Here is a 26901-nt window from a genome sequence, read left to right on the forward strand (position 1 = left end):
ACACCCCTAAATTATCGGATGTCGAATATTAACTTAACGGAAGCAGCCTAATCCGATTCCGATATCGTTAAGAGGTAAAATCCGATAGAATATCCGATTACGATATTCGATAACCGATATGTCGGATTAAATCATATAGGATGTCGGATTTTCGAAAACGGATCTCGGATATTGGTTATCCGTTGCCAGCCCCAACCATAGTGCTAGCTCTCACGCAGATACTACTCCAACTCATGGAACAGGGCTCAAATCAACCAGGTTGTCCGACGCATGGGTGCTACGTGGTAATAAGAACACAGTCACTACCCGCTACGTGTAATTTCCATTTACAAATTACATTGCATCCACATCAGTCTCCCTAGTCCTACTCCCGCTCTGTCTTTTCATTTCAAACCCACACTTTCTCTCTCTCTTAGGGTTTTTCCCGTTCTTCATCTCGGATCCATGCGACCAGACATCTAGTTAGGGTTTTTTCACTAATAATGGTAGCGGAAGTAAGTAATCCAGACTTGATTGATCCTATTGATTTTACTACTGTTCTCAATTTGCTTCCTCGAACTTTCAAGGGTTTGAAAAATACTACTTCAAGCACGAACCAGAACGATATGGAATTGATCAAAAATTATCACAAATCTGTGGTAACTTTCATATTTTCTTGTCTTTTAACTCAAATTGGTTTCTTAATTACTTGTTCTGAGCTTAATTTCAAGTAGTTTGAGAAAATTACCCTAAATTGTTCTCGATTTTACTGATGATAGGGTTTTAGAGTGTTACTTGTGCATTTTGAGTTACGAAAATACCCTATTTATGTGTAAAATGTTTGGTTGTTTTAGTTGATAATTATCTCATAGAAAAAATGGATTTTCTGGGAAATTATTGTAAACAAATATGTGTTTTGAATGCTAGGCAATTAAAAATTCTGAGAACTTTATGGGACAAGCGAAGACAATAGTAAACAGAAAATCTGAACATGCAAACAATGAGTTACCATGCGCTGTCCAATCTGATGATAAGGAGGAGGAGTTACCATGCGCTGTCCAATCTGATGATAAGGAGGAGGATATAGTTGTTGAAATGGACAAGGGTCGGGAGAAAGAAAGACGCCCTGGCTTGTTGGGTAATCAGAGACGGCCTAAGTTTTCTTTGAAGCCAAATGTTATGAGGTAAGGGAAGTTGAATTTTTTACTTTAAGAGTTTTTGTTTGTTAGTGGTTGATGTTATCTTGTTACGAGGTTTGTTTACTCGTAGAGAAAAGGGCCCATGATCGACCAATTCACTGACAGGGTCTTACAAGAACACTTGTTTGGTTTGTAGTTGATTGGTGTTTTTATGTTTTTGGAGCAGTCAGACGAATTTGAATCTTGAAGACATGGAGAAGGAAATTGAAAAAATAACTGACCCGATTGAATTCTTTAAAGCACACGAAAGGCTCGAAAGTAATTCTACTTCTTCTTTTGATTTTTGTCCCTATTTAGATCCTCCTGCAAGTTTATGTGTTACAATTTCTCTCTTTCTCTTATCCTCTCTTTCATGATATTGTTCGTAGATGCCAGAAAGGAAATACAGAGACAAACGGGTGGTGTTCCTACAAATTCAATCAAGGGTGATATATCCACGAAAACTCGAGTTCGTCGACCTGGACTTGAGGGGTATGATTGGATTCTCAATCATTCTTTGCTTAATATTAATATATATGATTAACACCATCCTACATTATTATATTCAGTAAGGAATTTCAAATGTGGATTGTGATTGATGTCAGGAGGACGGTTGGTCACAAACACCGTTATTCATTGGTGGGTGCTGGTAGTAATGACGTCTTCTCTTCGCAAATTGAGACTGACTTTTCTAGTCAATCAACGGATGAACCAACCACTGGGACAATGGATCAGCAGGACCCAGCAGAGGAAAGCATATCGATGGATGTTGGCTTAGAAAAAGGTTTTGAACCACCATTTATAAGCACATACGATTCCTTTCTAATATTCCTCTGTTTGAGTGTTGTCCTGATAAAAGAGTGGTAAATCTCTGAACAGATTCAGTAGCTGCAGCACAGAACAATGTCGATCGCCTTTTGCATGAGCTTTTGTCACCTGCATGTACTGCTCTGGATGGAGATGGAGCGCTACCTTTCTTGCAAGAGCGATTACAGATTAAACCCATTCATGTGGATAAATTATCTTTTCCCGATCTTGATAGTTTTCGATCAGTTAATGTTATGGCACCGCCTGAGCCTGCGGGTAAGTCAAGGGAATCATTATTAGAGATGGAAAGTCTTGTAAGAGAATCAAGAAATAAAGCATCTACAGAAATTCACCTGTCGACAAACACTTCTATGTATCAACGGGCTTCACCAACTTCGCCAGAGAGTCCGTTGGCTTCACTATCTTTGTTGCAAAAGCGTCTTTCGCTGAAGGGTCAAACAGCCAGTCCATTCTCATTTCGTGGTATCGACTATTCACCTGTCAAGAGTACTGGTAAAGACATAGGGGACCTTTCACCTGATGGTGAGCGTGATCATAATAACGAGGCAAATGATACAACAGCTGAAGCGCCGGATAAGAAGGCTTCAAGTGCTGCTTGCGAGTTCCAGTCTGCGACACTTGTAAATGATGATACTGCAGGAACTAATACATTCCAGTCTGCGACGCTTGTAAATGATGATACTGCAGGAACTAATACAGTCTCAAAAGAACTTCCAATGGAAACAGTGGTTTGTTCGGCTAGCAGATCAATGGATGCAGGTGGACCAGATGGTGTCTTGCAGGAGGATAAGGTGAGTGTGTCTAGATGGTTGTCATTACCGATGTTTAATAGTATTCTAGTACTGATAGCGCTAGTTTGTAAATATTTGATCAAAATTGCAGGTTGAAAATGTATGTCAGGAGACTGCAACTTCTCAACAAAAAGAGATTGACCTCGAAGGTTTGCAGACTGACCTTGTAAAAGAAACAGTGGTTTGTTCGGCTAGCAGATCAATGGATGCGGGTGGACCAGATGGTATCTTGCAGGATAAGGTGAGTGTGTCTAGATGGTTGCCATTACCGATGTTTAATACTCCCTCCGTCCCTAATTAGATGACCTACTTGGTTTTAAGTTTTGTCCCATAAATAGATGACCTATTTTTGTTACTATAAGAAATATGTATAATTTGATAGTTATGTTTATGTTCGTTACGTAGGTGTTTTAAAATGCTTTTCAACGGTATAAAGTTTACGAAAAACCGTGATATAGTTTAAGAGATAAATCATTTCTGAGTTTTACTAACATCCTTGTCTTAAAAATTGTGCAAACTACAACTAGGTCATCTAATTAGGGACGGAGGGAGTAGTATTCTAGTACTGATAGTGCTAGTTCGATTAAAATTGCAGGTTGAAAATGTATGTCAGGAGACTGCAACTTCTCAACAAAAAGAGATTGACCTCGAAGGTTTGCAGACTGACCTTGAAAAAGAAACAGTGGTTTGTTCGGCTAGCAGATCAATGGATGCGTGTGGACCAGATGGTGTCTTGCAGGATAAGGTGAGTGTGTCTAGATGGTTGCCATTACCGATGTTTAATAGTATTCTAGTACTGATAGTGCTAGTTTTGATTAAAATTGCAGGTTGAAAATGTATGTCAGGAGACTGCAACTTCTCAACAAAAAGAGACTGACCTTGAAGGTTTGCAGAATACGGATTGTAGTGGGAGTCTGTTGGGTATGTTCATGGTGTCTCCTTCATCTGTGTATATTATATGGGATTATTATGATGTCTTTTATTTTCTTCCTTTATTTGTTCTTTCTTGAAATTAGTGTTTCTCAAAATAAATTGTTTCACATTATTTAATTGCTGGTAGAATCACCAAATAGCATTTCAATCTCTAGTATGGATAAGCTCATATTATAGTCTCAGTATCTCTTGGAAACCTGGCGAAGAAATGCCCCAAATAATGCACAGTTCAACTCAATTCTTGGTTTGAATCTGGTTCAGAAATTCTGTTAGTCCAAATTCACTAATAGTGGCCATTGATTCTAGTTATTTCCTGCTTTACATACAGATGGAGTCAATTCTACTGCTGGAGAGCATCGGTCAGGAAATGGGGACTCTCTAACTGCAAACAATCTTCCTATGCAAAATAGCGAGGTTGATCAATACTTCCAATTGATGTTTCATATTGAATAAACTTTTCTGAACTATGTCAATGACTTTAAGATGTGTCAGCTTAGACTATGCGTCCTAGTAGTTCCTAGTAGTGGGGTTGTTATCGTATCTAAAGAAATTACTGATATTGCTCGGTTCTGGATTTTTTGTGCGAGTTTTAGGTCGAGGATATGAGGCCTAATGGAGTTGCTTCGGAGCAGAAAGAGCCTGGATTTGAAGGTCTACCTCCAGGAGATATTGGTTGTACTGCAAGTCACTTGGGTACGTAAACTAATATTTTCCCTGTCTTCCTTACTGGGTCCGTGTAGCATGTTCGACTTGGAATCATGCAGACAATTGCCTAGGATCCCTCATTAGGAGTCTGAGCTGCAGATTTTTATTATCTTTCCTGGTTTGAAGTTATAGCCTATATCAAACTGGATGAGCATTTATGTCCCACTGAAACAATATAACGTGTGTCTGTCTTTGGTGACTCACAATGTTAAACAAGTATGTCATATCCATATTTTAGGTTTAATCTTATGAATATTGTGCCATGTTTGGTTTGTTAGGAAATAAATGAAAGCCAGCTTCATTTGTTTCAGCTTCATATGTTTGTGATGGGCTTCTTGATGACTTCTATCTCTGGGCTTACGCATCTGTTATTTCCCTTTGACAGATGAATCTGTTTCTGCTAAGGGAAAGCACCAAACAGGAGATATATTCTCACAAAATCCTGACATCCTTACTGAACAGCACGATGAGGTATTTCATCACCTATGCTTCGATAGAAAATGTGTTTCTGTGGTATTGTGCGAGTGCTCTGTGTCTCCCGAGTCTTATGCATTTGAATATTTCTTGTTTTGTGTGTGAATCATATTATTCAGTTTGTAGTTTGTGTGCAAGTAAGATGAGTGCTCTATTTGGTTTTGGTAGGTGTTCCATTCACAGATCCACTTTTTCATTTGCTTTGGCTATTTTTTTCATTATGATTTCATCTCGTGGACAGACGTACCCGGAGCCTTCTCTGAATGAAAGCAGAAAAAGGAGAGCACCTCCAGGAAACAGAACTAAGACACAGAAATCTCGTCAGAAAAATCTTGCAGGTGTTTATTCGAGTATTGGTTGTAACACTAATATCTTCAGCTTATCTTTCATGTACCATGTGGTTGCAGTTTTGCTGAGTTTACAAGAATGCTTGTGCATTTTCAGGAGCTGGGACTCAGGGGGAGTCCGATGTGAGACGAAGCACCAGACCCAGAACAAGACCATTGGAGTATTGGAAAGGGGAACAATTCTTACCTGGAAGAGTACAAAGTATGTATACTTATTCTCACTTGAGTACGACAAAGTTCTGTCTAATATTTCTGGTTACTATTTTCTCAGTTACATCTCTTTCGGGTTTTCAATTTTCTGTAGATTTGAATATTTTACCGTTGTTGCTTGGTTTGGGAAGCTCTTTTGACTCATTTATTAGTGATGGGCTTCTTGATGATTTCTATCTCTTGGCTTACACATCTGTTTTTTTTCCAATGACAGATGGGTCTGTTTCTGCTCTGGGCAAGCTCCAAACAGGAGACGTGTTATCAGAAAATTCTGACATCCTTCCTGGACAGCACGATGAGGTATTTCATTGGATTGAGTAAATTTAGTATACTTGGATAGAAACATGTTCCCCGGATTCGGGTTTTGTATAAGTGCTCTTTGTCTCCCGAGTCTTGTGGATTTGAGTGTTTCTTGTTTTTGCGGGTTTCTTATTCACTTTGTAGTTTGTGTGCAAGCTAGAGAGTGTTCTATTTGGTTTTGGGAGGTGTTCTTTTTATAATCCTCCTTGTTCATTTGCATTGGCTATGTTCTTCATTAAATTAACTTCTTTTTCTGATTTGATCTTAGGGACAGACATACCCAGAGCCTTCTTTGAATGAAAACAGCAAAAGGAAAACACCTGCGGAAAACATAATTGAGAAACACAAGTCTCGTCGGAAAACAGCAAAAAGAAATAATGGTGCTTATTCGAGCATTGGTTTCAACACGAATAGTTTTCAGCTCATTTGTTTATGATTGGCTTATGCATCTTTTAATTTCCTATGACAGATGAATCTGTTTCTGCCACGGGCAAGCACCAAACAGCAGATGTAATCTCACAAAATCCTGAAATCATTACTGAACAGCACGCTGAGGTATTTCATCGTATTGAGTAAATTTAGCTATGCTTGGATAGAAATATGTATCAGTATTGTATAAGCTCTCTGTGTCTCCCGAGTCGTAGGCATTTGAATATTTCTTGTTTTGTGTGTTTCATATTCACTCCGTAGTTCGTGTGCGAGTAAGATGAGTGTCCTCTTGTCCATTTGCTTTGGCTATTTTAACATTCTTTTCTGATCCGTACTTGTGCACAGACGCTCCTGGAGCCTTCTTTGAACGAAAACAAAAAGAAGAAAGCATCTCTGCGAAACAAAAGGGAGAAACAGATTACTCGTCGGAAAAGTCTTGCAGGTGCTTACAGGAGCATTAATCCAACAGGAATATGTTCGGCTTATCTTTGTGTGCCCATGAAAATAAAATTTTGCCCTTCTTGACAGATGGGATTTTAATTTAGCTGAATTTACAAGAATGCTTTATGTATTTTCAGGAGCTGGGACTAAGTGGGAGTCTGGTGTGAGACGAAGCACCAGACACAGAATAAGACCACTGGAGTTCTGGAAAGGGGAACGATTGTTATATGGAAGAGTACACGAAAGTATGTATACTTTTTCTTAAGTACGGCAGAGTACATCTGTCTAGTTTTTCTGGTTATGTGTATTTTTTAGGTTACATGTCTTTCAGGTTTTCAATTTGCTTTGTTATTGCTCCTCAGTGTATATCTTTTTTAAATGTTTTCTGCAGGCCTGTTAACAGTAATCGGAGTGAAGTATGAATCTCCACCAAAGAGCAAAACAGAAAAGCCGACATTCAGAGTGGAGTCTTACGTCTCTGATGAATACAAAGAGCTCGTGGAGAATGCAGCTCTGCATTAAACAATATCTCCATGACAGTTTCTTAGGTCACTTGGAGAACTTATCTGGGCAACCTACTCATTGCTAGAGGGTGTTGTTGGTCCTTAGTTATCTATATGACTGTTCTGTACATGCTTTTGTCTGTATAGGTACGGAAGAGTTCCCCTGGTCATAGGTGGCTAGGGTTCTCAGTACAATTGATGATGAAGATATTCGGTTGTGTAATTGCCAAGCTGTAGGTCTGTGATCTTTTGTTCCGAGTAAGAACATTAGTATTCTTCCAGGTTCCTTCTTCATGGCTTCTAATGTTTAACCGACACCATATGTTACTATCCCTCTTCCCGCTTGTTATTTTCCTATCAATGAAAAAAAAAAGATTAGACGGAATTATCATCCGTCTGGTAAAAAGGTATTGTTGGTAAAATGTCAGTAGTCGTTATAAGTCGCAACCAACATGGGAAAATGAATCTTTAGTTCTTTGTAGTAATGCGCTATCGCCTAAATCCGCTCTGTCATGTTCTAGAATTTGTAACAGTCTTTAATATCCACCTGTGCAGTCTTCCCAATATCATCCTCAACTGCCTTTTTCATCCTCAACTGCCTTTTTCACTTTGGGTATCCAAATTTTCTTAGAATCCCTACTTCCGGAAACATCAGGACATTTGCCATCGAAATTGCCGAAGGTTGAGCAAAACTTTCAACTTTGCAATCAAGAAATCAGGTGATGGTGACAATAATAGTTTCTACAACGAAAACTAGTTAGTTGCTCGTTTCTTCGTTTTTCAATGTATAAGAACAGAAGAACTAGACTTGTTCAAACATAAACAAAAAATGAAGCAAATTTTTCAACGACCTTCGATGCTTGTGATAGTTACATTATTTACAGAAAAAAATGGCTTTGGCGTCTCAGAAGATGAACCTGAAGGAGAAGACACCTCTCTCTCAATGAATGCAGGTTGCTTTGGAGTCGGAAGATTTACAATTTCGCTTGTAAGCATCGATAGTACAGTAGACATAGTTGGCCTGTGTTTTGCAGATTCTTGTACACACAACAGTCCCACATGAATGCATCTCAGAATGTCTGCCTCAAAATTTTGTTCAGATAACAAACTTGGATCAATCAATGCTTGCGCCATGCTCTCCTTCCACAATTTCCATGCCTGAAATTTTAGGATTCAGCTTTTCATCTAGCAAAACGTTACTTGCCTTCAAATCTCTATGAATTACTCTTAATCTAGAATCTCTGTGAAGATAAAGAATCCCACGGGTTATCCCCTCGATAATGTGGAAGCGCTTCCTCCAATCCAAGAGTGTTAGTTGGGTTGGATCTGATCCACAAACCACATAAAACAAGTCAATACAAAAGCATATACTAATACCAAGAAACTTTAAGAAAGGTCTTACCAAAGAGAAATATGCATCCAAGCTTTTGTTAGGCATATATTCATATACCAATATCTTCTCATCCCTTTCAGTGCAACAACCTAAAAGTCTAACTAGATTCCTGTGTTGAAGTTTAGAGATCACCAGAACTTCATTTTTGAACTCTTCTAAGCCTTGACCGGAACCCTTGGCAAGCCTTTTCACAGCTACTACTTGTCCATTTACCAAATTTGCCTGATAATAACCATTGACTAATTAGTTTATACGACTAACATTTTACCAGGCGTGTAGGTGAGAACAATAGTCCATACCTTATAGACTGAACCAAAACCACCGTGCCCAAGTTTTGACGCGTCGCTAAAATTGTTTGCAGCGTTAGCCAGGGTTTCAAAATTGAACATTTCCAGTTCTTGGTTGTCCCCAAACATGTTTGAATCTGACGTCTCTCCATAACTATCAAGTAAGTAAAGTTCTGTGCCTTTTCCTGCAAACATTTGTAAATAGTCAGTATTAAAGATTGTGGAAATTGACATTGTCATGGTAATTTTTTATACCTCTCTGTTTTGTCATCCACCTCCAGCAAATGAATGTGCAAAGACCGGTTACAGCTATTCCTATGATGATCGCAATTACGTGGACATTTCTGAGGCAGTACCCTAGAAATATGCAAGTCAGAATAAAATTTGACATGAATGTAAAGAAAAAAGTTACTAAGTGAACATGACAGAGTTATGGATTTTTGAGCATAGGTTGATTGTAGATAGTGCCATTGTGCCCCATTCGAACAGACTTTTTTCCTAAACACTTGTTGGCTGTTGCCCAACAACAAAGGAAGAAATCAGATCAGAACTCACTAAGATTCTTCTCTCTGAATTATCGTAATTCAGCAAGCCTAAAATTTGAGGCCCTTGTTGATAAAGCTTGAACAGTTTAGCTTAATTATGAATTTTAAAAGATTGTACTGAATTATCAGTTGCATATCTGTCAACTCAAGTTTCATAACTTTAGTTCATATCTTGTTTTGAATTGAGTTTTTATCTTCTCTCAAACAACAAGACCGATAATTCTACAACTACCGCGGCATGAATCCCGTGAGATTCACCGCAACACATAGACCACGGTGGGACCCATAAGCTATGTTGTAAAAAGCTCTAGGCAAGGCAAGGCGAGGCGCCAAACCTAGCACCTTTGGCGTCTAAGGCGTCCCAGACGAACGTCCGAAATTTAGAGAATGACAGAAAGAAATATAACTTGGCGCCTGGACGTTTTTTTTCTGCCAGGCGCCAGCCCAGCGCTTAAGCCCCAAAGGCGCTCGCCTTTTACAACATAGCCCATAAACCCACCCCTGCAAGCTCCAGCGGGTCCCAGGGCTGTGATTTGCGGCGAATCTCAAGGGATTCCACTGCGGTAGCTGTAGCATCGTTCCAACAAGACTGGTGGTCACTGTCGAGTCAAGGAGACTCAGAAGTCAAAACTATTGTAACTGTTGTATGTGTTCAATTAGTTTGGTTTTGTTCCTGCTTTGTATTATTTTTCATTCTATGAGCAATAAAATTACTCTTTAAGATTCCCTAAGTTTTCAATCTTCTTCTCTATATCGTATCATTCAATTATGTGGTTTAGCTGTTGGGAAGCCATATGTTGATGCAAGTAAGTTTCTCTTTAGTTTTCACGTGCTTTTAGATTCCTGATACATAGTCTCTTTCCCTCTCCCGCAAATTCTATTAAGTAAGTTCTCTTTTTGGATTGCAGATTGAAAATGATTATGGAACTATCAATAATGCTTACAGGCTGCTGCTAAATCTTACACAGGTCTGTGAAGCAGCATATTTTGCTCTCAACTTTTATTTCCTACTCTCTTGACCAAATTAATGCAATAGTACAGGCCTTCCAGTGGAAGAAAGGAAACGGTTACTACATTGGATAGTGGTAGGGGGTGGTCCTACTAGAGTAGAGTTTAGTGGTGAACTGAGTGATTTTATTATTAAGAGCAGAAGGATCTCGTCGTTCTGATCCTAATCATAAAACAAACATCCACAGCGATGTTGAGTTTTGAAAACGAGGTTTGGAAGTTGTTTCCAGTATAAGTGGAGAACTGGAAAATGCCAAGAAATCTGCTACAATGGATTCTGACATTCTCAGTAGTGACATCTCAGAACTTGCCAGAGGATTGTCAAACATTGGTGAGGTCATGAGATAGGGATTATCAAGCATCGGTGAATTGGCTTCTACAATGAATTCTGCTAAAAAGGTCATTAATTCATTAAGCACTTTGTTTTTGTGTATCTCCCATTCCTATATTATTCTGGTTCTAGTTTTTATGTTCATGTTTTCCATTTATGTAGTTGAGGGAAGAAGTTGAAGAGGTTAAGGTTCAACAAATTGAAAAGACTAGTCTATTGGAGATGAAACTGGTACTATCAACTTGTATACTTCTGTGAATTTTGCATTTTGTTCCAGTATATTTTTTTAAACGTGTAACTAACAACTTTTTCCCTTGACTTTTCATACTATGACAGAGATTCAAGTTCAACAGTTGACAGAGCGTATCAATGGTCTGGAGTTAGAATTGTTGTTTATTTCGGGCGGTAAAACATCTCCTTAGATTGGACGTGGGTAACCCTGATACGCATCGTTGTTTGGTATACCTTTGAAGCTAGTTCCCTTGCTTGATGCTCAATACTGTGGAGCAAAGAATATGCAACCTTATACTGCAAAGTTCTCTTTTTATTCCAGTTCATAAATATTTTTTGTTATTTTTGTGGCAGACTCGGTTTTTTCATAAAGTGGATACTACCTTTTGTCTTTTGTAATCTAGGATTGAACGCCTAAAAAAGCTTTATGGATTGTTGGTATGTGCTTGAATTTGACTGAGACAGAGTGGGTCCTTGTTGTGTTTTATTAGAAATGCAGCACCAGGTCCTGTGAAGCAATGGAGGCTCAAATACTATGTTGTAGTCCACAAGTTGCTCGGAACAGTTCTAGGTGATTCGGATGCAGCTTCCAGTAAGTTACTCTACTTCATTCCCTTCTCTATGATTCTGTCTTGTGGTGGTAAACTAATTTCTGTTTCCGTTTGTGTGAATGATGAATCAGAAAAAATTGTAGAAGGTTACAACCATGGAATACAGTTTTTCCTGTGAGGAGTGTCCTTGCAACAACCGTCCATCACGTATTCCTGTGGATGCCACACATACTCGAAGCAACATCACCATTTCAATTCCTATAACTGAGCAGACTAAATCACAACCAGTCACCGAATATCTGGATCTGGCGACCACAATTTGTCTTGCCACTACAAAATTTTAACGGCAAAATTTCAGATTTGCTTCGTATTCATTTAGATAACGAACCAATTTTTGTCTGCATAAATAGATATAAGGACAAAAGTTACACGTTGTCAGCAATAAATTTTCGGAGACCAATTTTTTTTTTGTCGGTAGAAAACACTCCATTTGCGACAAAAATTTGTTTGGATACTAATAGTTCTAACAACAAAATCTTTGTTTGATGGGTATTCATTTTGGAGACAAACTAATTTTGTCGCTGTAAGATATATTCAGGGACAAAAGTCTTGGATCGGTAGCAATAATTTGTTTGGAGACTATAATTTTCCTTTGTTGTTAGAAAACAATTCCGTGACCGAAATAATTTGTCACAAAGAAAACTTTAGAGACGAAGACAGGATTGGTCACTATATTTGGTCGCAAAAAAAATATTTAGAGGCGGAGACAGGATTGGTCACTATACTTGGTCACAAAAAATTTCAGTGACAACTTTAAAGACTAAGTTTACCACTTGTCATGGAAAAAATATATATGGTGACCAAAAAAATATTCCTCCTTAAACATTAGATTTGTAGACAAAATTTTAATGGTCACATAAAATTTTGTCACTAAACGTGTGTTTTGTTGTAGTGAGTTCATGACTGGCTCAATTTTTTTCCTGTTAAAGGGTAACCCTCCTTCTTTTTCATCCTCATTGAAGATTATGTTTAAATCATCAATTAACACTCATGGAATTTGGTTAAGGTTAACCCTTTGAGATATATCTTCTAAATATCCCATCACTTATAATTTTAAATCAGTTTTAGGTGATCCATAAAAACAAGTGAGTAACTATTCCTTGGAGTGGAAATTGTTTTTTACAATTACATTAATCATGTTTAGGTTGGATTGAACCACTTCAAAGTGAAACTCATCTACCCGGGCAATTGCAAGTCCCCAGCTATTCCATCTGGGTCTACAATAGAATGAAAAGGAATGGAAACAAGAAGGGGATTTTAAGAAAATGCCACACTTCCATTATCTGGTTTAATAAAGTGTCACCATTTTTTTTCAATATTAATGAAATGCCACAACCGTTAGCTTTCCTATTAGGACCCACACACATGGTCTTTTTCATTGACTCGGTCAAAAGAATCTGTCACAATTTACATATATACCCTTGAAAACCCTATTATACTAGTCAAGGATTCAGAATCTTTATCACCGGTAAAAAAAACTACCTCTCTTCTGGTGTTGTTGCATGTATAGCTTTTCCATTAATGAATTTAGAAGATTGGGAGTGTTAGAGGGGAAAATTGATTGAGTGATGAATTAAGGAGATAAATTTGGTTATTGGGTTTAATTAAGTTTTTTATTTGTTCATGTGTTATCAATTAGGGTTTATAATCGAAGAAGAAGACGAATTAGGGGTAATTTAATTTGGGTTCTTCACTGGTGAATAAATCAGAGATAGGGTTTGAACGTGATTTAGGGTTTTGAAAAAATGGGTATGAATCAGAGAAAGGGTTTGCACATTATTTGGGGTTTTGTCCAAAATTAAAGAAGGTGATGAGTTCTGGTAATGGACTGAAGATGTGTTTGTAGTAGTGACTGATTGAGGGTTGGAAACAGATGAAGAAGAAATGGAGTTATCATGTGATAGACGCATTTATATGTCTAATATATATCTCAATTGTATATATTATTAGCACTCGTTTTTGTATTTATTTGGTTATTTTATGTATTTGTAGGTGTTTTTGGAACAATAAGGTTTTGCGGCGAAATTGGCTAAAATATAGCATTTGGACCTCCGTTGATAATGTACCGGAAGCACCCCAGAAGCGTACCGGAAGCACCCCAGAAATACCCCGGAGGAACCCCGAAAAAGTGCGGAAAACACCCCAGAAAAATCGCTAAAGGCACCTAAGAGAAATTGATGAAGGGACCCATAATTTGGATAAGGGCACCCTAGGGCAACCCCTAGGCACCTTCTATCGGCACCCCTACTCTGGATAGAGGGCATTCCTTCTCAAAATTAAAATATTGAAAATGGCGGGAAAAAGAAGTGTATCGCTGGCAGATTGGCATTCGAATTTTTGAAGAGTTTCAGAGAGATTCAACTGCAGATTTCTATTGGGATGGACCTGTTACATTATAACAAGGCTGGTATACATGAGTGGATCGAATTATTTGGGCTGGATAAGCCGGAAAAAGGAATACAGGGAAGCTCTAAGTCATTGCAACCTGATGTGATTCCATGAAACGTCATCAACAGAACCTCTCTACATCACAATCCCCTGCATGACTGAGGAATTTCCTATCTTCACCAATCACATCCAGAATGGAGACTGTCGTTGTTATCTGCCACAAAAACATCGATTTCCCGACGAAGCTGCTTCACAGTAAATTCATATTCAATGGTTGAAATCCTAGTACACCTTCATCTTAGAAATGCTCAGCTCACCAATTAGTTCGTGCATGTAAAGGCTCACTGGATGGAGGAGCAAAGACTATCATCTACGGTCTCCGTAGTAACTCAAACCATGGTAACGACATCAACAAGGATATGTGGAGGAACTCCATTCATGGTGTCAGCATCAACAAGAATTTCTTGAGAAAATTCAATTGTGATCTCAACATCAATCTCATGCGCAACATCCGGCTTGTTTAGCTATCCATTCTCTAAAGCATTACTCTACAGGTTGTACTTCTTCAAGCCCTAATGATTCATATCACGATGTGTAGACATGAAAACGTTCTAACATACACGTCTTTCCAGAGCTTGCACGACAGACAGGCACAAATCAAAGTCTTCTCCAAGATGTTCTCATCGCCTCTGCAAATGAGATACGACATGCTTCAGGCCATGGGTTTAAAAAAAACGTACAAATAGTGAGGAATGGGACAATGCTTCCTCAACGAAAGATGTCTGTCTATGTCTCTGCTAAAACATACCAAAAGGGCACATCAATCGTACGTACGAGCAGCAAGATATGACTTCGACATTCAAGTTTATGGAATCTGAAAATTTGCACGGGATTACAAGTTATGAATGTGCACGCGTTATTGAATGCTCTAAACATCTCCAAGCTGAAGGATTCTTTTTGCATATGATTCCTAAATCTCTTAGTTTCGAAAGTTAGGGTCAAGCATTGAATTCCGAAGTCGTATGAGTTTCCTACAGCTTCTAGAGCACACAACATGCAAGCAACAATTCTTAGACGAGATTCATAACCTCCACAGTCGATCGATGTCCACCAGGTTCTTCTGCTAAGTCCTTCATCAAGGTACCTCCAACTTCGACCACCTAGGTCCTTACATCAATTTTTCTACCTGGGTCCTCTATCTAGGTCTCGCCAGAAGAAGGGAAAACGAAAGGGAGAGATTTAACAAAATACTGGGGACTGACGGTCCACTGGTCATGACGATCAATTTCACGTCCAAGGCAGGCTCATGTATCAACCTAGGGATTCAGGTTGCAAATTAATCAACGCCATCTAAATCCTTCATCAGTCTTTCAAGCGTTCAAGACACAAGCAAATGGTCTAAAGACACAATAGAGACGTTTTGCAGCAAGTCTGTCTAAAGTAATTTTACACTGCCCTGTACAAAGCAACGAGTTGGGAGCAATTTGTAAGGAATCTAAGTTGAGTCATATGTCATTATCTTTGTATGGATGTCCTCTATAAAATATCCAAAATTCATATTAATAGGATAAACGAGCAAAGAGATGTATCCAATACATTGGACTACATGTTTCGCCTATTTAGGCACCTAAACATGCTCAAAACTCAAACTATTCTTTGATAAAGCTTGGAAATTTCCTGGGCATGAAAAAACATGGGTAGATCGCGAAAATCCGACATCGGACGAAGATTCTACAACGTTTTTACTGAAAGACTGAAGTCTGGATTTTTCTTATTCTATCTCCTATCAGAGGTGAAACTTCCTGATACTTGGATGACCATTTTCATCTAAATTTGAGCTCAGATAGCACATTCAATCATTAAGTCAGCAAACCTTGTATGTCACAGTTTCTGTCATCCATCTTTGTTTGCGTAGAATACGCGTATGTTTCTACCATCTAATAACTGAAACATTGTAAAGTCCAACATTCAGTTAAAACCAGAGCCTCCTAGTCCAGATGGAACTATTTTAGTGTTTTCGAAAATCTTACCTGACCGTCAATTCTTCTAAAGCTGTGCTAGCTGACTTTTCAGACACGAACTGCACAAACCATACCCTTTTGATTCCCCACTCCGATGATCACATATAACCTTAACTGATTGAGCAAATAACGTTCATATCCTTAAAAGTATAGTCTCAGTCATTTAGTAGCTTCAGAAAATGCAGACTTGGGAATCAAAATGGAATACCTTCAATGATTTCTCCGTGTTGCTCAAAAGCTTCCTTGAGTACAGGTTCGTTGTCTAATTATCAACAATCTTGCAAGAGGGAATGCTTTGAAAGCAGTCGGAAGATTCGAACACTGCATTTCTTTTTCTGATCAACTAGCAGGCATGCACGCAGAATGAGCCTGAGGAAAAAGGTAAGGATAAATTTATACATGCCGTTGCAGATGTCAATATGTTTAAGTGTCAAACTCTACTTAATACATAGTTGCGTACAACTACAACTTAGTTTTCTTTTGAATCAATCAAACTCTATTTAGAACATAGTTACATACAAGCACATATAGAAGTGCTGGAGTTCATAGCTGCAAAACATGATAGACCAGCGAAAGAAACTTTCCAAACATTCATCATCAGAGTACTAATTACCACAAATTCATTCAACTTCTAAAACAACTTCACACCCGGTCTTATAACCAGGAGAAATACTCCACAAACCTGAATGGGTTAAAAAAATTGATGCTTCGACGACCGGTTCTCACAACATTTTAGGTTTGGAATTCGTACTTTATGATTCTGCAGGTACACCTATGACTGCCCAAACAACCACCATGAAGGGCAGAACTATGGTTTGGAACATCATAACCAAAACCGCATCCACTGTTAAAATCTGATGGTGATCACCCATATCATGAGAATGACTGCCAAAAAAAAAAAACGCTGAAATGACAAACTCTTTGAGTTCAAACTCGTCAAAAAATCGAGAAGCTTAAGACACTATCAAGCTTGCCTAAGGCCCTAAGAACACTTTCTAGTTTTGAAGTGTTGACCTGCAGACAGTGTTTCAATTTTTCTATTGTGTTTCTCCTACAGAAGTTCTACATACTTAAGGTGTCGAACTAAACTGAGGCAAGCTTGAATATCGAGCCTAAGCTAGACCGGTTAGTAAACATGATAAGCAGGACCAATTTCACATTTAAGCAACCGCAAGCTACACTCAGTTCTGTAAGTCCCCGTGACAAATTATTTTAGCCAAACACAAAAAGAATAACATCTCTGGACCGAAATGACACTTAAAACCTTTTAATCCACCACAATAAACAAAGAAGACCATCAAGCAGGACTACGTTGCGGTTTTCTGAACCAGGGATCTAATTTATCACTTCCAGTCATTTTACCAAACAGATGATGCGCAGCTGTTTAATCAGACAAGTGAATGTCTTTGCTAATAAGATGATAACCTATCTTCGAAATCTCACAAAATAAACAAGACCCATAGTCAATCCGACTTTAATGCACAAAAACATTTGATCAAATGGTACAGATAACGACACTGGGTCGGATTCCTATCAGGTTTCATTATCTTATATAACATTGAAATAAAAGAATAACATTTCATTGTTGAAATTGAAATTGATAGCAGATTGAATGTTTTAATAGAGGCATTAAGCGCGGAAGAGATCATACCTTGATTTGTTTCGTTTTCAAAAAGAATTTGGATTCTATTAATTTGATTAGTTAGTGTAGTTGAAGTTTTCATTTTGGTCGGATTGAATTCATGGACTCAAAAAGTAAGTTCCTTCGACTTGGGTTCACTAGAACTGTGATGGAAAGAAGATTGATTTGGTAAGTGGTGTATTGTTTGGTGAATGCCCTTTCCATTTGACTTGGGGGTTCCTTTCAGCTATCCGCCATCATTATAAACAATTCACAACAGAAGCAATCCCTCTCTTCAACCGGGTCTGATGATATTAATAACAAACCTAATAACAGTGAATCATATTTTGACTACCTATTGACCTTGTGATTGACTTTCTTAAGTAACTAACCAACTTATCCAGGTTTCAAATTCTTGTGAGAAGTACTTAAAAGAAATTTGCTGGCTAGTGCAAGAACTAACAACAACGAGCAGAAAACCCAAAAATCAAGTTTACCACCATTACAACTCCCGCAAACTTCCAATACCATGATCATGTTCATCACTTAAAGACGCTCAATTTCAGGTTTCCAAGATTACTTTTTTTACTAATTTAACAATAAAGATTTCAACAATTTGGGTAAACTTGATAGATATCTTTCTCGATCAACTACAGCAAAGGGTTTAGCAAGAAATCAGAAGTTCTCTTCAAGAACAATGCAAGAATCCAAGAACAGCCAATTCGCTTCTAGTATTATGAATGAAGAAGAGAAAGAAGAAGAAGAAGAAAAACATGATAGATTTGACAGTTTACCCGATGATCTAATTCATCTCATCCTCTTCTATTTCAATGACACGAGAGATGTAGTGAGAAAATTTATTCTCATCTCTAAGCGATGGTTAAAACTCTGTAAATCTCTCCCCTTTCTTATATTTTACAGAGCTTCTTTTCCTCAAGATGAGGAGTTGCATGATCAGAATTTTATCGACTTTGTGGACATGGTCCTCCTTCATCATCAGGATTCCCCTATTTTCAGTTTCACTTTGCATTGGTTCTACTCTTCTGATGATGATGCGGTTATCAGAAATACTAATAGGTGGATTCATGCTGCCCTGCAGCGCGATGTTCAAGAATTAGTTATAAATACAGGGCAGAATGAACACTTCACATACAACATTCCATACAAACTCTTGAATGCGAAGCAATTGAGGAAGTTAAGAGTTAACTTCTTTTGCGTTTCTGGGTATTCCCATATTGTTCTGCCAGATAGAATCCATTTGCCAAATCTTAAGTATCTCTGGCTTGCTGGTTTGTCGATTTCTGATGAATCACTAACAAAGAAACTGTTGTCGAGCTGTCCCTTGCTTGAAACTTTAGAGCTGCATGACTGTGATATGCGCACAGATAACAAAAGAACTTTGACAGTGGATTGCCCAAACCTTCAGAGGTTTGAATTTGTTCATCTCTTTCCGCATGTGTTGTCGTTAAACAACACAATGGCCAGAGTACTAAGGTTAACAGCGCCGAATCTCCAAAAGTTTACTTGTCGATCTTTCTTCGGACAAGCTTATTGTTTAGAAAATTGTTCTCCTCTGTCAGATGTTAGTTTCGAAATGGTATTAGAAGACGAGGATGATGCGAGCTATAAAGCATTGACAAGTTTGCCCGTGGAGATAAAGAAAGTGTATGTGAAAAGGGTGATGCAGTTTATAAGAACAGTTTGCAAGGTCAAAAGCATGACATTGTCTTCGGGAATCCTTGAGGTACGAATTCCTTTTGTTTCAAAGCCTTGTAGATTTTACCTGCAATGATTTTTCTCAACCCTTGGTATATTAAATTTGATAATAGTGTTCAATGTTTATTTAGGTTCTGTCTCTAGCTCTTGACATGCCTGATTTGCAACCACCTGGCTTGTGTAATCTTCAATGTTTGAAGATTGAAATGGCGTTCACAAAAAGTAGCTTGCGGGCATTAGCCTACTTACTCAAGATCACTCCCATCGTCGATTCAGTTTTCCTTGTATCGGAGGAGGTAACATATCATCCCTTTGTATGTGATTGAATTAGGTATCGCTCCTGTTGTCACTTAATGACATTTCATAATTATTGCTTTATATAGTCGAACCTAGAAGATGCTGGAGATGAGTGGGGAGAAGGAATGGTATTGCCACGAATGCTGTCTCACCTCAAGTTTATTCAAATTGAAGGAATGGAAGGATGTGATAATGAGCTCAGAGCTCTGCAATATTTGCTACGAAATGCAAAGGTTTTGATGGAAGTTCAGCTTGTTTTCTGCTCTTTTGTTGGTGCACCTGAAGTAGAGCAATTTGTGGAAAAGGTAAGAGGACTTCCTACAACATCTTCAAATATGACAATCACGAAGAAGCAAGATTTCGAGGAAGGTCAAATGTTTGGGGCAGAATGAAGCAATGCAAAACAAATCTTACTTGCAAAGTCACATATCAACTTGGTTTTTTCCCCCCTTTTAAAGCAAATGTTAGACTGATTTTAGTTATTCGTAGTTGGCATGTCCTGTAATCTTGTAGTCAGTTCTCTTTCTATACAATGTTTTCCTTTATTTTCAAAATTGAAGTGGTTTACGTTCTTCTGAGTCTGTTATTAACATGAATAAGTGGACCAATATGAGTTACCAAAATACGAAATAGCAAGGTAAGATGTGGCATTTTCAAGTTAAGCGAATGTGCACCAAGTCGAATGACTTGATTCAAACCCAAGATGGAGAACCCATGCACCTTTGGTCGTATCAAGTATATTTGAAGCATTGGCACTTGGCAGAGTGTTGTGCCACTCTTGTCAAGGTTGAGAAAAACACACTTAAGCTGACAGACATTTAGACAAGTGAAGGTAAAGACTCTTTATTCTCTTTTCTTTTATCCCGTCAAATTGATTGCCAAGTTCTGTTTTCACCTCCTCCTCTTTTTCCCCCATCGTGTTTCTTCCTAACTCGAGTCACATGACTTGATTTCTCCATCTAATTCCCAATTCTCTGGTTTATGAGGGCTGGTCACTATTCAAGATGAAGTAAATAGAGTCTTCAACTTCGCTGTGGAGTTGGGACTACATTTTGGTCGTAGGGAACAAACTGCCAAAAGAAGAAGATTTTGGTATTACAAATCTCCCACTCGACCAGCAGTACTCCAGTCAAGTGCATGACCCAACTAGATCTTTTTTTTTTAATTTTGTTTTTATAGGTGAAAGTCGGACTCAAATTCCTTTCCGAATCCAGCCAGTTGGACTGGCTCAACTGTCAGACCCAACACGACTAAACCCACTATACAACTAATTTAATACAAATCTTTGTTGGGTACAATAATCAAAAACAAAGAAAAATCAAATAAGCAAAAGTTCTTGATACTTAACTCCTTTATAATGGAAGTGATCGCTTTGACGAAACGAACAGGCTCCCCATATCTCCGCAACAACAACAAGGCAAAAATTTAGAAAACAGAGTGAGTCACGTGTTCAACACGTTGCCCTTACGACATTAGCGCCCGACTACGTTCAAGAGTGATTCTATGACCCTCACAGGACGGATATCTCCGGGATAAAACACCCTACTACACCTACTACTGGCATATGTAGTAGATGCTCAACTTGAGCTTGGCAACTCCGAAAAAACTATTAAGGAAAATCTCGAACGCTTAAGGAAGCAATATAAAAATATTTTTCCTTGGGGGTCTCTCTAAAATATAGAGAAACCCTTTCCCATAGATTTTACAAAAAGTAGTGAATTTGTTTATATAATTGACAAATACAATTTAAGAAGAGCAACTCTCCGATGTGGGACTAAAAATCTTATATAGTCTTTTAAATGAACTAAAGAGTGGAAACTCCACGATGTGAGACTAATAAGTTTTTCATTCAAAAAAGAAACAATTAATTATTATTTTATTAAAACCTTTAAAAATCAATTTTATTAATCGTTTTTCCAACAATCCCCCACATGAATGAAAACTCAATAAAACGTGAAAAATATAAATAGATCTTGGTAAATCAACACCCCAATCCCACGACCTAACCTGATCGAACAGGAAGAAATGTCGTGCGTTTGTTGAAGTCATTCAAGCCATTTCAACGTCCTCTCCTTCACACAACAGTGTGTTGATCCCAGGGTCATACTATGGATTGCATAAATCATAATAGTATAGAGAGCGTTCATCTTTAGTTTCTCACAAGTGAGACTAAAGGTTACTTTCACTAAAGTGAAAAATCATGAACTAGTGAACCTATAGTGACCCTTTGGTCCTAAGTTCCAATAATAGCAAAACCATAAAATCGAAAACCACATAAAAAGCGCAGGAAATACCATTTTAGGCAGAGGTGTCCATGAGGTCTTGAACCTTTGCTTAGTGAGATATTACCGGAATTACTTGCTAGAGACAGTGAACTATGTCTTGAACTTCTAGCGTTTGATGTAATTCGCGATAACAACCACGGATGATATCTCCAATGTTGCTTCCAAGCTCGTGTCGTATTATCCAATTTGGCCCTGGACATATCCTGTTTCTCAGAATGCTCTAGAGAATCAAAGCTCATATTCTCATAGGAAGCTCATATCCTGTTTTGAATGATTTTCAGGCCGATTCAATGGCTGAAACTCATTGGGTATCTTCTTATGGAATAAACAAGGATGTTGTGGAGCTTCGTTTCGATCCAGTTGGGCTAGATTCAGAGTTTGAAGAAAATCAGGGAAGTTTGTGCATGGGTAAATATTTCACGGGATTGATCGAATTCAGGCGTGTATTGCACGAGTTTAAGGGAGTAAAGATGCATTATAGATTATGTAGAATGTATAAAATGATACTACACCAGAAAAAAACACAAGCAGATGCGTGCAAGGGAACAAAAATGGAAAATATTCGAGAATATCTTCTTTCACTGCCGAATACAGAGAGGATTATTCGCTTTAACCTCAAGGGATTTGGGTACTGCTTCGATATAAATAGGTGTTATGGATCACAGAGAGCGGTGTGGAGAGTTGGGAGGAGAAGAGAGGAAGCTGCAGAGGAAGAATCACCAATTCTCTTTGTTGTTGCTGCTGTTCGTGATGAAGATGAAGAACACGAAGAACAGACTCGCATAGACAGTCGTAGTGTGAGTCGTAGTTTGGGTCTTGCAACAACATTTTATATTATCGTTCTTCTTGTAACAGTTGAATTCAATTGTTTTACCCTCTTTAATCAACTTTTGAGCTTTCTACATGTATTTTGAGATTATGATTAATATGAGGAGCTAAACCCCAACACTGGGCGATGGAGGAATCCTTATTTCACACTTGGATAATTATATTTAATTCTTTTCATGACTTTTGCATTAATTTTAATTGAAATTATGATTTAAATTAATTAGTTATGATTTGATTTTATGAGTCATGCTTAGCTTAGATGATTTGATGTCCCATGCTTAACATTTACACCTAATATTTTGAGAATCTACCTTGGCAATAAATTAGAGTCAATATATTTAATATATTTTTCGAGCTATTATTGATAAAAGAATTATTATTTGAACCTTAAGAAATGAATTTGGCCGAATCATAAGCCCCAGTAACTCTCACCATTGTTAATATTTTTATTGTATATATATATTTTTTAATTAAATCTAAAAAATTATCCTTCACAAGTCCGAGAGTTTGAACCTCATTACTATAACCCCAGAAAATCCTTAATCAATCTCCAGTCAGCTATGTTGAGTATCCTCCATGGCAAGTTTAATATATGAGCTTAAGCCCCAACCCCCTCGATGCATTTTTAACTATCTCTTTGTACAAACCTTTCGTCAAAGGTTGCGCGAAATTCTCCTTGGACTTTATCCAATCAATGGAAATAACACCGATTGAGATTAGTTATTTCTTAGCTTTAACTATTACAGCTTGGCTAACACAATGTATAGATATAGCTGGCACAGGCCCATGCCAGAGACGAATGTCTTCTAAAAAGCATCTTAGGCACTCGGCCCCCTCTCGTGCTTTATCTAACGCAATACTCTCAGATTTCATAATGAATTGAGCAATATATATATGTTTGGAAATCTTCCAAAAATTAACCCTCCTGCTAGAGTGAAAACATATCCACTCGTAGACTTAGAATCCTATGAGCAACTATCTAGTTCGCTTCACAAAGTCCCTCAAGGACAACAAGATACCTTTCAGAAATCAAACAAAAGGTAATAGACTATTTTAGGTACCATAATACTCTACTCAGTGCATCTGAATGCTCTTGCTCTATACTACAATTATATCTACTTAACTTACTCATTATATAGGCAGTGTCTTGACTCTTACAGTTCATTAAATTCATCAGACACCCTATAACTCTTGAGTATTCAAGTTATGATACTTCATTATCCTTATTTTTCTTGAGTATACAAGAAGAATCATACGAGGTACAAGCAGGCTTACAATCATATTAATTGTATCTCTTAAGCACAATTCAACACGATGAGAATGACTAAGACTATAAAAGTTTGTTTATCTTCTAATCCTCATCCCTAATATTACATCAAAAGGGCCTAAGTCTTTCAAGTTAACATTCTCATTCAGTTCATGTTTTTAGTGGAATCACATCTATGTTTGTATCAAGTATAAGCATATCATCGACATACAAGCATACAATCACACATGCATCCTTAACAAGTTACTTATAATATACTTGTCAGATTCATTAACTTAAATCCACTACTCATTATCACATAATTAAATTTTACATGTCATTGTTTACGTGCTTATTTTTTAAAAACCGTACAAAGATTTGTTCAACATACAAACTTTGTCTTCATAACCTTTCACTACAAAGTCCTCAGGTTGGTCTATGTAAATTTCTTTATCTAATTCACGGTTTAGAAAGCTGTCTTAACATCCATCTGATGTATCTCCAATTTGTTTATGGAAGCAATATCAAATAGCATCTTGACAGAAGTAGTTCTCGTCACAAGCGAATATGAATCAAGCAAATCTACGCCTTATTTTAATTTATAGCCTTTTTGGATCCTAATATTTTTCCACAGTTCCATCTACCTAACGTTTCCTCTTAAAAACTCATTTACATCTCATGGACAAGTCTGGTTCCGACGGACTGAGTCCCTTTCACTAAATGAAGTTTTTTACCAGAATGGGGTTTCAGTAGATGTCAATGATTCTTTACAAGTCTGGGGCTCAGACTAAGCTAGGCATGTTATGAAGTCGGCTTCATAAGAAGTCTCAAGTCTATTATTTTACTTCTCTTAGGATCAACCTCAACTTCATCTTCCTTTAAGATAAGTTCTGACTATTTGAAAATAAATCTAGGGGATCAACATCACATCTTTAATGAGTTACAAGATTAAGAATAAACATGTTCAAAGAACTCATCATCCCTAGATTCCGTAATAATTTCACACCAAATCAGAAAAAATCACACCAAAGTCTGAAAAATCAGAACATACAACCAAAAATCTACATGTAGAAGTATATTCAGCATACTATATATGAAGATACAATCAAAATTTTTGGTTTTTATCTAGTTCTTTTAGAAAGGGGAATGAAAATTTTAGTCAAACACCCCCACACTTTGACGCATTCATAAGAAGGTCATCTACCTTTCCATAAATCATATGGAGTTTCATCTGATCCTTAAAGGGTAATCTATTCAGGATATACTAGTTAAGAGAACTGCCTCCCCCCACAAGGCCGCAGGTAATCCTGAAATCAACATGAAAATTATCATCTGCTTAAGGATACAGTTATTAGGTTCAAGGCTTCTAATTGGTTTTGAACTTCAACTTTATACATCTTAAGGATTTTAAGGCATCATCCTTATCCCTAAGCAAGTATACAAGATAGTACCTCGTACAATCATCTACGAAAGTTATAAACCATATTTTACCATAGTGGTTTTGGGTTGAACTCATGTCAACTAGGCCTAAGTGAATTAATTCTAAGGGCTTATAATTACTTTGAACATTTGTGCTAAAAGGTTTTATAGCATATTTTGATTCTTCAAAGATTTCACTTTTGTGTTAAAAAATCCAAACTAAATTTGGGTACGCAGTCTATGCTTGCCAGTTAAGCATTGACTTATCAGTTTACATTTCCAAGTATACCATGCAAAACATTCAATCACACAAAAGAAAACACAAGAATCAACTATGTTCACTTCATCAGTTTTTTTCCATTAAGCTTATATAAACCCCAAGTCTATTAATCGTTGCCTAAAAAATCAGTGCCCTTAGTTACAACAAGTTTTCTAGATTTAATTTAAATCTTTTACCATCTACAACAGAATAAGATAAAAGATTCTTGCATATGCCTGGAACATGAAAACTTCATTCAATGTGAGAATATTACAGATATGAGCTTCTGCTCGACCTTTTCCTTTTATGCAACCTCTGTTACAGATGAGTTACTCATAAAGAGTTTCTCAACATCCTCTATCCTCTGATAGAAGGTGAACAGGTCTTTGTTTCAACAAAACATGCTTGGTGGCTCCAAAGTCCACCCACCAATCTCTCAAATTGGTTATTAAAATAACTTCCGACATCATGCCACTGAACTCGTTCTAGTTTGTTTCAACTAAATTAACATTAATTTTCTACTTATTAAGGTTTTTATGCTGTCTAAAATTTAGTGTCGTATGGATAGGATTTTACACACATAAAAATCACCCTTAATTAAAGTAATGCTAGATTCAGGTTTACGAAACATACATTTCTTAAGAAGACTACGCTTAGAGTTGCATTTGATGTTCCCACCTTTATCAGCTTTGAAAAATTTGTGTTCATCCACATGCGCCTGTTAGCCATGTCCCTTTCCAGTTTCATGTCACAATCTTCGTTTATACTCTGACTAGGAAACGGTAATTTCCCAATCACCTAAAACACCACATCTCACAAACCTTAGTTCCGAATCGGAAAATAAAATATGATTTTTGAAGATAACATCTATATTTACAAACTTCCTTTGAATCAACATTTCAAAAAACTCATGGTTACCCCATAAAAACTACTTTAGTTAACAACAAATTTCTGCTCGTCATAATTTTTCAGGAACGTTTCACTGTTTTGTAAAATATCAAAAAAAATACTTTTACAACTCCAAAAACTCCGAAATTTTATATGGGTAACTATCAGGATGCCTACTACATTAGGTCAAAAAGATAATTCCTTCTAGATTAAAATCTAAAGTTGAAATTCTACAGCTGACCAGAAATTCGTTTTTGTTTTTCACTCCACAATTAACATCCATGATTCACAAACCAATCAATCGTTTTCGATTATTATGAATACTAATGTTTTAAGATTGTTGGGTGCAATAATCAAAAACAAAAAAAAAATCAAATAAGCAAAAGTTATTGATACTTAGCTCCTTTAT

The 26901-nt window shown here is 37.3% G+C and overlaps 3 protein-coding genes across 7 annotated transcripts; 2 read left to right on the plus strand and 1 right to left on the minus strand.

Annotated features, from left to right (window-relative positions):
* The first annotated feature begins 373 nt into the window (after positions 1 to 373).
* On the plus strand, positions 374 to 7448 carry LOC113299727 (centromere protein C-like). Of its 5 annotated transcripts, none has more exons than XM_026548800.1 (20): positions 374 to 638; positions 907 to 1163; positions 1345 to 1436; positions 1547 to 1649; positions 1763 to 1941; positions 2037 to 2776; positions 2868 to 3017; positions 3372 to 3521; positions 3604 to 3697; positions 4038 to 4123; positions 4303 to 4402; positions 4800 to 4885; positions 5130 to 5226; positions 5333 to 5437; positions 5660 to 5745; positions 6014 to 6125; positions 6215 to 6300; positions 6520 to 6616; positions 6753 to 6860; positions 7007 to 7448. In XM_026548800.1, the coding sequence occupies exons 1-20, from the start codon at positions 483 to 485 to the stop codon at positions 7135 to 7137; spliced, it is 3015 nt and encodes a 1004-aa protein (XP_026404585.1). In that variant the 5' UTR covers positions 374 to 482; the 3' UTR covers positions 7138 to 7448. The 5 variants fall into 5 exon arrangements, with proteins under 5 accessions (XP_026404585.1, XP_026404586.1, XP_026404587.1 ...); XM_026548801.1 differs by having other exon boundaries at positions 6020 to 6125; XM_026548802.1 differs by having other exon boundaries at positions 374 to 494.
* A 523-nt stretch (positions 7449 to 7971) lies between these two features.
* LOC113293438 (G-type lectin S-receptor-like serine/threonine-protein kinase CES101) lies at positions 7972 to 17831 on the minus strand. Its single transcript, XM_026542074.1, has 9 exons — positions 17585 to 17831; positions 16616 to 16818; positions 16142 to 16302; positions 15943 to 16047; positions 15786 to 15856; positions 9054 to 9155; positions 8811 to 8983; positions 8521 to 8733; positions 7972 to 8444 (listed from the first exon to the last, which is right to left on the minus strand). The coding sequence occupies exons 5-9, from the start codon at positions 15847 to 15849 to the stop codon at positions 8430 to 8432; spliced, it is 567 nt and encodes a 188-aa protein (XP_026397859.1). The 5' UTR covers positions 15850 to 15856; positions 15943 to 16047; positions 16142 to 16302; positions 16616 to 16818; positions 17585 to 17831; the 3' UTR covers positions 7972 to 8429.
* A 420-nt stretch (positions 17832 to 18251) lies between these two features.
* LOC113296056 (putative F-box/LRR-repeat protein At3g58880) lies at positions 18252 to 19959 on the plus strand. Its single transcript, XM_026544395.1, has 3 exons — positions 18252 to 19298; positions 19402 to 19566; positions 19654 to 19959. The coding sequence occupies exons 1-3, from the start codon at positions 18252 to 18254 to the stop codon at positions 19957 to 19959; spliced, it is 1518 nt and encodes a 505-aa protein (XP_026400180.1).
* Positions 19960 to 26901: the final 6942 nt, after the last annotated feature.

Source organism: Papaver somniferum, chromosome 7 (genome assembly GCF_003573695.1).
Source record: "Papaver somniferum cultivar HN1 chromosome 7, ASM357369v1, whole genome shotgun sequence".
In the NCBI taxonomy this organism is placed as follows: domain Eukaryota; kingdom Viridiplantae; phylum Streptophyta; class Magnoliopsida; order Ranunculales; family Papaveraceae; genus Papaver; species Papaver somniferum.